Source organism: Plectrocnemia conspersa, unplaced genomic scaffold, assembly GCF_051122295.1.
Source record: "Plectrocnemia conspersa isolate PC_06_02 unplaced genomic scaffold, ASM5112229v1 ptg000003l, whole genome shotgun sequence".
In the NCBI taxonomy this organism is placed as follows: Eukaryota; Metazoa; Arthropoda; class Insecta; order Trichoptera; family Polycentropodidae; genus Plectrocnemia; species Plectrocnemia conspersa.
In genome coordinates, this window is record NW_028277167.1 from 24,755,698 (window position 1) to 24,767,844 (window position 12,147).

Below are 12,147 nucleotides of genomic sequence, written 5' to 3' on the forward strand. Positions count from 1 at the left end.
TTGCGTTTTTAACGGCGTGGGGGATTTGCCATTTTTATATTACCTCTCTGTTAAGTAATTATCGTTAATTATAGCATAAAGTCTTTTGAAGGTCGTTATTTTTATGCGAACATTGACTTAAAAACATTCCAACCATTCATTTCCGGTCTTGAATGAACCGTTTGCGTTTACCAAGTTGACCTTCTATCAAAAATTTGCGTGTGACGTCAACAACTAAACTATGATAACAATCTTATTTTTCCCCTTTGACTCAACTTATTGAACTTGAACATTGAATAATTTGATATAGACTCGACAAAGAGCGGGATGTTTGAATTTTCTTTAGTTACAAGTGTTATATATTCTTGCTGTGTGAGCTCATCGCTCTTCGTACGAGTTTTGCTCGGCATCCTTATTTTTAGACTAAGATTTTGATGTTGTAACTACATACTTATTAGCATAATAATATAAATATCGGAATCTCCTTTATTAGGGAGAATTCCGTCACATAACGTATGTCATCTGACTGATAAATATCGATCATCAACCAGTCACAGCTATTACGTAGAAATAACAATTATTTTATGACGTATTCATCAATAAACCTGGAAGCTGGAAAATTGAGACTTTTGATAGAATACCTCAAACCCTCCTCGTAACCTTCCGAGATGGATACAAAAGAATATAGAATTGGTTGCCTCGGTGATATCATCGAGAAACGCATCACAATCTATTGTATAACACAAGCAAAGATTCTTAAATTTTATATAAATAGTTTTATATGTTTCTCTCCACTAAAAATATGATTTAATGCCTATTTAGAAAGAAAGCTTTTAAACACAATATATTTTATTCTACTTCTAAGTTAGGTTGTGCAATGTGGTATTTAAAATTGTGCTGTTGATGGCTACTCAATTAAACTTAAATACATTTTAACAGTCCATATAACAATTGTCCGCCCATAGAAAAATGTACAGAAACGACGTTTCGGTGCGTACCGGTCTCACTACACCACTGTCTAGGTTTTAAGTATTGAATTAAAATTTTGAGCTAAAGAAAAGGTAAAAATAGTAACATATAGTTATCAATGTATTTTAAATAATTTTTTTGGGTGTCACACTACTTCATATACTTCTCTATACCTTTGTTTTGGGCATTTTGGCTTCCAGTTTCCACCGACTCTGCAGATCGATTCTCTCACTTAATTATTTTTATTTGGTTCTCTCATATATTTTTTTGAGGGATACACATAAGAAATAAAAGATAATATTTAAATCCAAACATTTTTAATTCTTAGTGAAACAATATACATTATAAGTTATTACATTAAATAATTATTAAGTATAATCGTGGTTTATTTTGCTATCTACGAAAAATATTTACAATTATCTGGAAATTTTGACTATTACAGTCTGATAACTCAATTTGAGCATTCAAATCTCCTAGTACGTTTTTTTTTAATTTTCAAATACATTATTACATTTTTTATACGCATTTTCAGAATATAATAAGAATCGCATTGAATCGCAGTCTTAAAAGTATTCCTGTCGCGCACGCACGCAGCAAAAATGTCGATAAAACGAATAAGATGTTACAAAGTAATAAAATATATATATATATATATATATATATATATATATATATATATATATATATATATATATATATATATATATATATATATATATATATATATATATATATATATATATATATATATATTTATATATGTATGTATATTATTTAATCGCAAGGTGCATACGCGACGGATAAGGGTAATTTTTCGACTCAATGATTCAATATTAGAAATGTGTTAAATAAAAATTATAAATCACTGCATCCGGACATTTCGCTATCGTCTTAAGTTACACCTTCCAAATTAGTTTCAAGTTCACCTGACTTTGATAGATTAATATGTGAAAATTGTGTACATTCGGCAAATCACAACTAAATACATCGTTCAACAATTCTTTAATAGATTTACCTAACTATTCATCGTTCCGACTTATCGTTATTGTTTTTTTTCTTCTTCTTTTTAACTCTATTTTAGAAGTATTTCATTGCTAATACCTAAGTCCAAACTCGATCGGTGAAACCGTAGAGAACAACAGTTGAACTTTAAATTATAATTTTATCACGTATTATATAAATAAGTAAGACTAATTTATTCACATTACGATCTAAGTCTCACGGCATATAATTAAGCATTGCCTTCAATTTATTGTATCGGTTCGTATTTTTGTTTACGTGCAGATCCGCTTCTTCTGCACCGAGAGATAAAAAGAAAATTATTGCGATTGCTATTATGTTTTAATAAAATAAAATAAAAATACCCAGTTACACACATGAATATATATGTAGTACTTACACACATATATATAAACATGTAAAATAATTATTCTACAAATTGTATCGTAAAACTTTTACAATTCTCTATTTGGACAGAATAAAATAGCTAAAATAAGATACTGGAAAATCTATCAGTCTTTATAACACTTAAACATTATTTTTTTATTTAATAATATAAACGTAAAGTAATCATTAAAAAATTATCGATAATTAAAAAAATGCTAGAAATACAGGATAAATACTTAGGAGTACAACGAAAACGCATAATAATATAAAGAAATAAATATTACCGAAAGATGATTAAAATCTTTTAAGGATACTTTTAAGGCATTTTTTATATAGCAATTGTCGTGTGCTTTTATGCATGCGTCTTATGTAGGAATTTTACACATTATTATCGTAAAATAAATAGAATAATTTGCACTAAAAGTCAATAGGTAGTTTCACCGTGCACAAAATGCAACAATTTATCGCTAAACATAGGTATATAGTATATATCACGCAAATTCATTCGTATGCTTTACTAATCTTTTATCGATTGCCCTCTCGCTGCCAAATTAAGCGAAAATTAAACTAAATAAATAAATAAGCTTATCTTGGCAAGACAATAGGAAAATAATCCACCGCATTGATCGGCAATCGTTTTACATTAACATATTCAACAAGTTTTAACGTTGCCGCTGACGTTACGGAACGAATTACGCTAAGATTGGCATATTCAGTTATATCACGCAAATAAAATCTGAACGGTAATGAACACATGGTATACGGAGAGTGCATCAAATAATAAAAGCAATAGATTGCCTTTATATATTGATTAACTCGCATTATATAATAGATAAGATCCGGATACACAGTTCGTACAACAGAGCTAAACGATCAAGAAATATATTGATATAAAATTATTATTTAAATATACATGTTAGGATAATCTATTTTTTAAGCGGTCCTCCTAGAATCGAGAATGAGTTAAAGAAAATTCACGCAGTAGCTTGAAATGGCCACCACACTTGGGTGCTCCGTTTGCAACAATCTGCAGAAAAAATTATACAACTCCTCCCCGTAGTCTCTCGATAAATGTGTATTTAAATAATAAATTAAAATTTATATCATAACTATATTAATCGATGGTTCATCCCGGTTATATGAACTATACACAGTTGGCTACTGCGGATTCGGATCATAATAATACAGATAACCTGTCAATAGTCAAGTGAGAAAAATTATACACAAACACAAAGTGTAATAATTAGTGTCTACTTAAAATTATACGTAATATTGTATACTATGAAATTCATCTAATTAGCAGACAAAAGTGCTTACGGTAATAATTTTACAATACAATTATAATAATTTAAAAACTAATAAATAATCAGCGCGTCTCCGCCGCCATGATATGACGTACGAGGCATCATAATTGCGTGCGATCGATCGTCATCGTCTTGGTTTCATTTAACAAACAGATTTAAAGGAACATTTTCACAGAGGCAGTTTAGCAAACTGTCAGCAGTACCGTATCACAATCCTCACAATTATAATATAATATAATTTTCGCTACATCTTACACGATCCGTCGTCGTTTTTTACTTCATTTCATGAACTGTCAACTCGCTATCGTCGTCGTCGAATCAACAGCTTCGCTGTGTGGCCCGCACTTTTTTCACAAATTTTTTATCTTTCGAATATAACAAATCAAACATTTCGGCTAGTGTCTTGTTTGTATGTATGTATACAACGTCGCATTGTAACAAAGCGTTCCTGCGATGGAGAGGTGTAACTGGTGTTGTTGTAGCCCTTTTGTCGTAAGCGGTGGTGTCAAATTTTTCTATGGGCCGCCACGGAAAAAACTCGTAAAGCCGACACGCTCGCGTCATTGCCGATGAAGCCGTCGCCGCCGCCGCCGGTCGGCCGAAGCCTCAAGCGCCACTTGCATCGCTTCTCGTGCTTCTGGAATGGACAGACCCGTTCGCGCGGAACGAGCATCAGGGACGGCAGTGAAAGTTATGTGTTTTGCGGGTACATGGACAGACGCACATCCTCTATCGCCTTGCACCAGTCCAGTGCAAACGATTGGGGGTCTTCCAGGTAGTATGTCCGATTGGGCTGTAAAACAAAAAGCAATCATTAATCCATGAGCACCACAAGACACATCATAAACATTAAGTCATGTAATTTTGCAAGACTGATACAAATATGAACGTATTCGAAAATGTTAAAATATCTCAAAAAATTAAATCAAAGAACGCTTTAGAAAAAAACTCGAATGGGTTCAGCAACTATAAAATTTGCGAATCCAATTTTAAACTTTACATTTACACTAAAAACGATTCATTGTGTCTTAGGGCAATCGACATCTTCCCTGGAAATCATTCAGTGTGTTTAGTACGACTTAAATCTGATTTCATTTGAAAAGTCATTCTTTTTGAGACCAGTCTATAAAATTTCAAGGCAATAGTTGAGCACAGAGCGTTTCTTACAGTGTGGACGAAGAATATTCTGAAGTTCTTCGGTTCCACCCGAAGTTTCTCCGACCAGGGTATTTCTCCTTTGACGACCATGTTGGCGGGGTCGACGTAGAACAGTCTGGGGCCGGTGGTCAACAGCAGCATTCTCCGCCGCGCAAACAGCCCTTTTCGTTTATCGACGAGGCCTTGTTTGATGATGAGGTTGCCGTCAACGAATTTGTGCCATTTGTTGCCCTCCCTCTGCTTGTCGATCTCCTTTTTGTACTCTTCGTCTGTGTAATTCAGGATGTCTGGAAGGAAAGAGAAGAGAACAATTAGATAATGTTAAAGAAGTTGTAGATAACTTAAATAATGAATTAAGTATAAGTAAGTTGATAATATAAAATATTTAGATAAAAATATATTTAAGGAACATTGTAATTACATAATCAAAAAAATAGCAAAAAAATAAATATGTTAAATATAAATACAAAAAAATATTCTACAATAGTATTATATTGATCCACTTCAATTATTGTGCGACAATATTATGTGTGCTTAATTTAATAAATTAGATAAAACTAGTTGCAAAAAATAAATAGTTTTAAATAAAAATCGATTTACTAGTTGCATATTTTATGTAAATATAAATAATTTCGTATAAAAAGTTTTATATATAAGAGTTGATTACAGACACAAGAGTGGTATTAAGGATTGAGCAGCATATATTACAAAAACGCCGCAAAAACACAAGAGCAAATATTCACAGATATTCTCTAGTCTGTGTGTGCGTATTATACATTTAGACATGTTGCACATTTTTTATTTTGCCGGCACGATTTTATTGCTTTTGACGTGAATTTTTGACTTCTGAGAAGAAGTCACACAATAATACAGTATTTAATATTTTCCTATTTTTTATGCATGCATGTATATGCATATTCAATAATGTTAAACTTAAGCAAATTGTAAATAAATATAAAAAAAAATAAAGTTGTATCGGAAAAACAATCTGAAAAATGACAAGTTGGTTTATACTTTTATCTTTTTTTTTTTGTGTGTATTGTTTTATTTCTAATATAAATTTATTATGTTTATATTTAAATCGTATTAAATAAAGTATTTCATTGTAATCAAAGATAAGGTATTCGATAAATAAAATAATGTTTTATTTTTTGACACCGAAAATTGAGTTTTTATCTACATTGACTTAAATAAGAAAATCGCGAGTTTACGACCGACAGAGCGTGTGAAACACAGAATTGCATAATACAACTGCTGTAGGTGTAGGTCAAGCTAGAAATTTCCCGTGGCGCAACCTCGCTTGAAAGCATGCAGCGGATTATTCGCTAACCCTGGCCCACTTCATGGGCCATAATTGGCGGAGAAACGCCACTTTTGAATTAAACCGTATGCATGCAGTTCTGCGGAATCCAATCCGAGTGACGCAACTCAAGAGAGCAGTTTCAATTTCGTGAAATAGATGAATAAGTGGGCCATCGGAGGCAAAGTTGCGCATTCACAACTAGATCACTGGAGCAAATTAAAGAATAACTCTTGTGTGTAGAGGGAGGGGGGGTCGGGGACTTCATTCATTGGATACGAAATACTTGAGGCCGCCGACGAGGCCGGGAAAGTCGGTCAGCGAAATGGTTTCGTGAGAGGCCCGCCACACGAACGGCGCATAACATCCCGCCGGCCCCACCTCCCAACGGATTGCCGCTGATTCTGCGGCAACAACACGAGCTGATGATGCGTCATCGGAACGCGGACGGCGGAAACTCCTTCGAGCGTCTTCGAGAAACAACTCCAAGGCCTTGGAATGTCTTGGAGCTGCCCGAGACGGCGGAATCGTCGTGTGTTCAGAGGCACCCGAGAATAAATTTGAAAGGATTTTCTGACCTACATTGAGATAACTGCTTCAGAATCATCAGAACCGTGGATGTCTAAAGGCATTAAAAAATTAAACGAGATCAGACGTGTATATCTGTATGCATACGTATATATTTTTTCGGCATCGACCCAATCTTTTCGATCGTATATAAATAGAACCGCGAGTATCTAACTTTGGCCGTAATTATCTACTTACTTGCCATCTTGTCTATCTTTGCTTATGTAAGTATTATTGTACGATATTAATATGTTTCATATCAACTATAAAAAACAAAAATCTATTTGGTATTCAATCTGATGAAAAACTGGAGTTGAACATGAAATTTTGTTGTATCGCACAGGTCGTGCGGATCTGCAATGTGTCCGAAAAAAATGCTTCCACGGTTTCCCTCACTGCATGACCTGCATTGAGTTAATCTAGCATAGGAATGCGCATTTCAAAAGCCGGGAAAACCTTCCGTTCGAGTAGCACTGAGCTCCTAGCCTAACGGGTATTGCAACCGACGCTCGATCGCATTCCGACCGCATTCCAGCGTCTAAATCGCGAGCCGATTACCGTACGAAGACACCGAACGAAGCCTTCCAGAGCGAAACCCACGGCGAACCGGCGAAGGCCGCGCCGCGAACCGGATCTGCCGATGCTGCAGCAGCGCCGAGATGATGACGGAGGAGGAGGATTATAAATAAATATTAAAAATATAAATAAAAACACCGCGTTCCAAAGAGCGAGAAAGTAGCTCTAGCTGCATTGCGCAATTCCGGAAAGGGGGAAGCGTTTTGAAAGCGGGGCCGCAAGGCCGCCAAAGTCCCTCTCTCTCTGAGCAAGGAGATTCGGAGATTCGACGCGCTGTCTGGCGAGCGAGGCCGACGGCGCTTTCTTTTCGCACGGACAACAACAAACGTCCAGCAGCCCCAAATTAGCTTCGATTTCACCTGGGAAAAGCGAAAGTAAAGCAAGAGAGAGACCGGCGAACGGATCCAATCACATAATCGGCCGCGGCGACGTTGGATAATCAAAGGTTTTCCTATCAGTGACGGAACTACGTGGCGCAAGACCCCGCAACGCATATTTAAATGTCGTTTATTAACATAAAATACTTATTATCTCAATGAGCTAGATCGATATTATCGAGTGTCCTGATGGACCGTATAATACGGAACTATATATGATAATGCCATTAACATTTTTATGATTTGGTGTAACAAAAAGACGTCTTAAATCCGTAAAATAGCTATGCATCGTTTTGTTCTTTGCCCAAAATACGAGTGAGTGATAATAATATATTTTTTACTGTAATCCTATCACAGATTTTCGATAAATCGAATGCTACTTAAATATAAAACGAAAATGAAAAAGCTGGTGTGTGATATATTTCATTGTTGGCTATCAAACGGAAATAATACTGAAAAAAACAGCACGCGAAGATGCATTTAGAATTCAAGACATTTTCATGCATTCTTATAAGTATAGTCTATTGAAATGCCGCAAGGGTTCTCAATTTTTATAATTTTTATTGATGCTAGTTAAAAATGTTTATTTATAAAAGCATAATCATCATAGTTATAGATATGAGGAATGAAAAAAATAATATTTTTATAACCCAAACGTATTTTATTAATACTAGTGAGATATTTGAGATTGTAAATCAGTGGCAATATTAAAATAATTCGGCTTATAACTACATATAGCAAAACGCAAATAGTCATCAAGGTGATCATCCGTCAAATGTGTTCCGATACTTGGCTTTAATAAATTTAATATGATAAAATAAAGATAGACGTCCTTTAACCCTTTAAACGCCAGAGACTTTTTACTGAGTCACCTGTTATTTCTCGTCACGCGTCAGTACCTCTTTCTAAAAATAAATATAAAATACTTGGTTTACTGGTAAATAAATCTGGTACAATAATCTTTAATAAATAATAAAAAAATTGTAACTTCTTTTAAAAAACGAGTCGCTGGTGTTTAAGTGGTTAAATATGAGTATTTTTCTGGATTAAACATAACGTCATTTTGCAATTCAAGCAACTGTAATTCGAAATTTTCCAGATTCATTGCGATGGTTTGAACTAAGCTTTGGATATTATTTTTAATAATATTTAAAGTTGATAATAAGAAACTTGTCTTTAAGAAATAAATAAACCTCTTATCAAATTGATCCAATATTTATTTTAGTATTATGATAGAATATCAATAGTGATAATTGAATTTTGAACTAATCGACTGATTTCCCTTGCAGTACAGAATTTATCTCGTTTATTTTTATGTTAGGTCTGACCCATTCCTTATTTTGAAGATAGGTCGTACGTATTATTATCCTTTTTTTAAATTAAATTCAGATAGTAACTTTCGAAACCTAACAAGTACATATCTTTTGCTCAACCACCATATTTCATTGTGAATCAGCAAATATTTGTAATGTGTCTTAAATTCTTGCAAAAGAATTTTAAATTTTCTTCTCTGAAGCGCTTTACATCTTTGTACTTTCATAACATCATTAAAATTCAATAATTTCGCAATAATAGTGATATGAAATAAAATTTGGGAAATCATTATTTTTCCTGCACAATGCAAGAAACCCATGTCGTAATAGAAACGAGTTATTGTATGTCAATTTTTATATATTATGAAGCATTTTTAAAAACGTAAATATCATCTCTGGTTGTTCCTTTCATATTAATTATTTTCAATCGTTCTTATAGAAATCAGAAAAAAAGTGCAATTATACACAATTGCGCTGTGTCACAAGTAAAAAGTAAGTGCTCAAAATCATTGCTGCACGTCTCCTCGAAAGAAATACTAATGAAACTCTGATAACGGGGGGTGGGTCCCGCTCATCTGACCGTCACAAGCTGGGTGCCCGCCCATAAGGGTTGCACGCAACTTCTTTACTTTGACCATTAAACCGTTTCATTATTAACAGATAAGCACAAATCTAGCAAACGACCGGGATATTATTTTTTCGTCAATGATTGCAGAATTAAAGAAATCATTATTATTTAAAAAAATTACAATTGGGGTCGACCGGTTGGGAACGTTTATTTTAAAGCATCTAAGTGCAACGTCAATATTTGAAGACGCGCTTAATGAGTTTGTGGATGATTAACGTTTTAACGCCGGTGAAGACTACTGCCGTGTGAATGTCAACGAGTTAGATATTAGTTTAATTTAAATGCTATTTTCGTTCTTCTAGCGGACGAATCGAGCATAGTAACAATTGAGGCAATCCGGCCAATATAATTATTTTAGTAATTTAACAGCAAAATTTATATAAATTTACACTCGAGGAAATCATGAACAATTTATTTTTTGCCATTCGCAATGCTCTGCAGTGCCACAAGAAGCAAATTAAAACGGTTAGATTCTTCATCTCTACTAAGTAATTTGGAGATGAAAATGTATAAACGCGTTTAGTCATAGAATCACTGATCCGTTGAAATGTCATCAATATAAAGATTCTGTATTCTTTGCCACGGAACACAGTTTTCGATAACCAGTAGTTGTCGGGATTAAGTATCGATAATTTTACATGTTTTGTGGTTATGGGAGGCAGGACTTGAAGTCTCGCCATCGCAAGCTTCACGCCCATTCCAGACATGACAGATAGAAATAGCAGAGATGCGAATCGAGTGCGTTCAACTGCTTCATGCAGGAATTCCCGCATGACCGGTGACGCAGACGACGACCTGCATCCCATGCAGCTCGGGCGACATTCCCGAGCCAAGTCGTCGGGAATTTTCCGCGACGCATCTCGCAACAACCCCTTTGTGTTCGGCAGAATCTGGTCTGGCGGTCGGTCCGGCTGCTGCATCTAATTCCAACCGCCTATTTATACGCCAGCGCTAAATGTCGCCGCTAGAAATAAGCGCCGGATCAAACAATGTCCGCTGCTTCTGCTGCTTCGGGACGGCTTCAACGGCACAAATCGAAGCAATAAAAGAACAACACGCTAAACATGAAAGGACGTCCGTCTAGACGCGAGATATGCTACGCGTGCTCTTCGTTGCACAACGGCCGTCTGCGCCGTCGCGTATAGGTATTTATAAGCGCCGGAGACGCAAATATACGTTTATACATTATACGCTGTCTAATTATTATTGTGGCAGTGGCGAGAACACGATACGTCTCTAGACAATTTGTCGGTCGGTGGAGTGTACCGCGAAACACGTATACGGAAAAATAGAAGAATGTAATGTTTATAAAGTTAAGCGCGCGTGAGAAACGACCTCGACATTTAGATATAAAGTTGTCTTCGAACGGACAAAGGATTTCTAGCTAAATCGCCAATGAATGAGCGATGGCAAATCCATGCAAGGTTTAGAGCAATTGAACCAATGTATACATAGTCGAAAAGATGGGTATCCAAGGACGGCACTAATATGTACAAATAAAATTCTTGTGGTCTTCGGACATACGTAGCAGGGAGAGAAAATGTAATTCTATTCACAAGTTCGGGTTTTCCGGTAAAATTCATTACTTCCTCCTTCTTGTATTTTGTCTGAACGCTCAGATCATAAAAACGGCTTAGATCAATTAAATACGGTACTACTTTTGGGTCAGATTTAATTTTGAAGGGTTGCGAAATCTAATGCGTATTTTTTATATTATTCTCAAGACTTCATTGAAATGTACAAGTCATTCATTAAAAATGGTAACAAATTATGCATAAAGAACTTTAAGCCAGTCGCAATTTCTGCTAAATAATTATTCGGTTTCGTCGTATATACTGATTTTTAAAAGGCAAGGTTTGCAATGGCGTTGCTAGGGAGGCGGACCGCCCTGGCGACACAAGCTTGGAGGCGGTATTTCCGCGATGGAAGGATCGTTCGTATAGTGTGGATCTAAAAAATATATACCCACGAATAGCTCAACAGTTTAACAAATGTTGATTTTACCTCTATAGCCAAAATTATTTTTGGCTGACCCGAAAATTTGGCCAGTTTCTTAGAATCGGTAAAAGTCGACGTTACACCGGATGTTCCCTATTGTTTGTTTGATTCTAAGAATCGGTTTTTTACATTTTTTATATGCATATAATATATGAAGGGTATGTAGGGCCACCGAAAGCGAACACGTGCACTGTGAAAACAATGATTATTTTTATAACAATTGAATAAAGCACATTTAAACCGAATTTTGCCCAATAGGAGAGCGCAAAAACAATGATCCCTTCTCAGAAGTCAAAAATCCACGTCAAAAGCAATAAAACCGTGCCGGTGCCGTCGCAGTGGGAACGCTCGTTACCGAGCGTTCCCACTGCGACGGCGCCGACACGATTTTATTGCTTTTGACGTGAATTTTTGCCTTCTGAGAAGTGATCATTGTTTTTGCGCCCTCCTATTGAGCAAAATTTGGTTTGAATATACTTTGATCAGCGCTATTATATTATAAGTTTTCGAAGGTTAGAACAGAAGGAGCTTATACCTGAAATACGTCAGTACAGTATCATCTAAGATGAATAGACATTCCACTAATCTGCGG

General features: G+C 35.4%; 1 protein-coding gene across 2 annotated transcripts in view; it reads right to left on the bottom strand.

Moving 5' to 3' along the window:
* Positions 1–1,700: 1,700 nt before the first annotated feature.
* LOC148237061 (3-phosphoinositide-dependent protein kinase 1-like) overlaps positions 1,701–12,147 on the bottom strand; it is a 79,447-nt gene continuing 69,000 nt past the window's right edge. For both annotated transcript variants that reach the window (XM_088182393.1, XM_088182395.1), the window contains exons 4-5: positions 4,806–5,083; positions 1,701–4,431 (exon numbers count right to left, since the gene is read on the bottom strand). In XM_088182393.1, the coding sequence (XP_088038519.1) occupies positions 4,330–4,431; positions 4,806–5,083 (380 nt within the window). In that variant the 3' untranslated portion in view covers positions 1,701–4,329. The remainder of the gene's footprint in view (positions 4,432–4,805; positions 5,084–12,147) is intronic.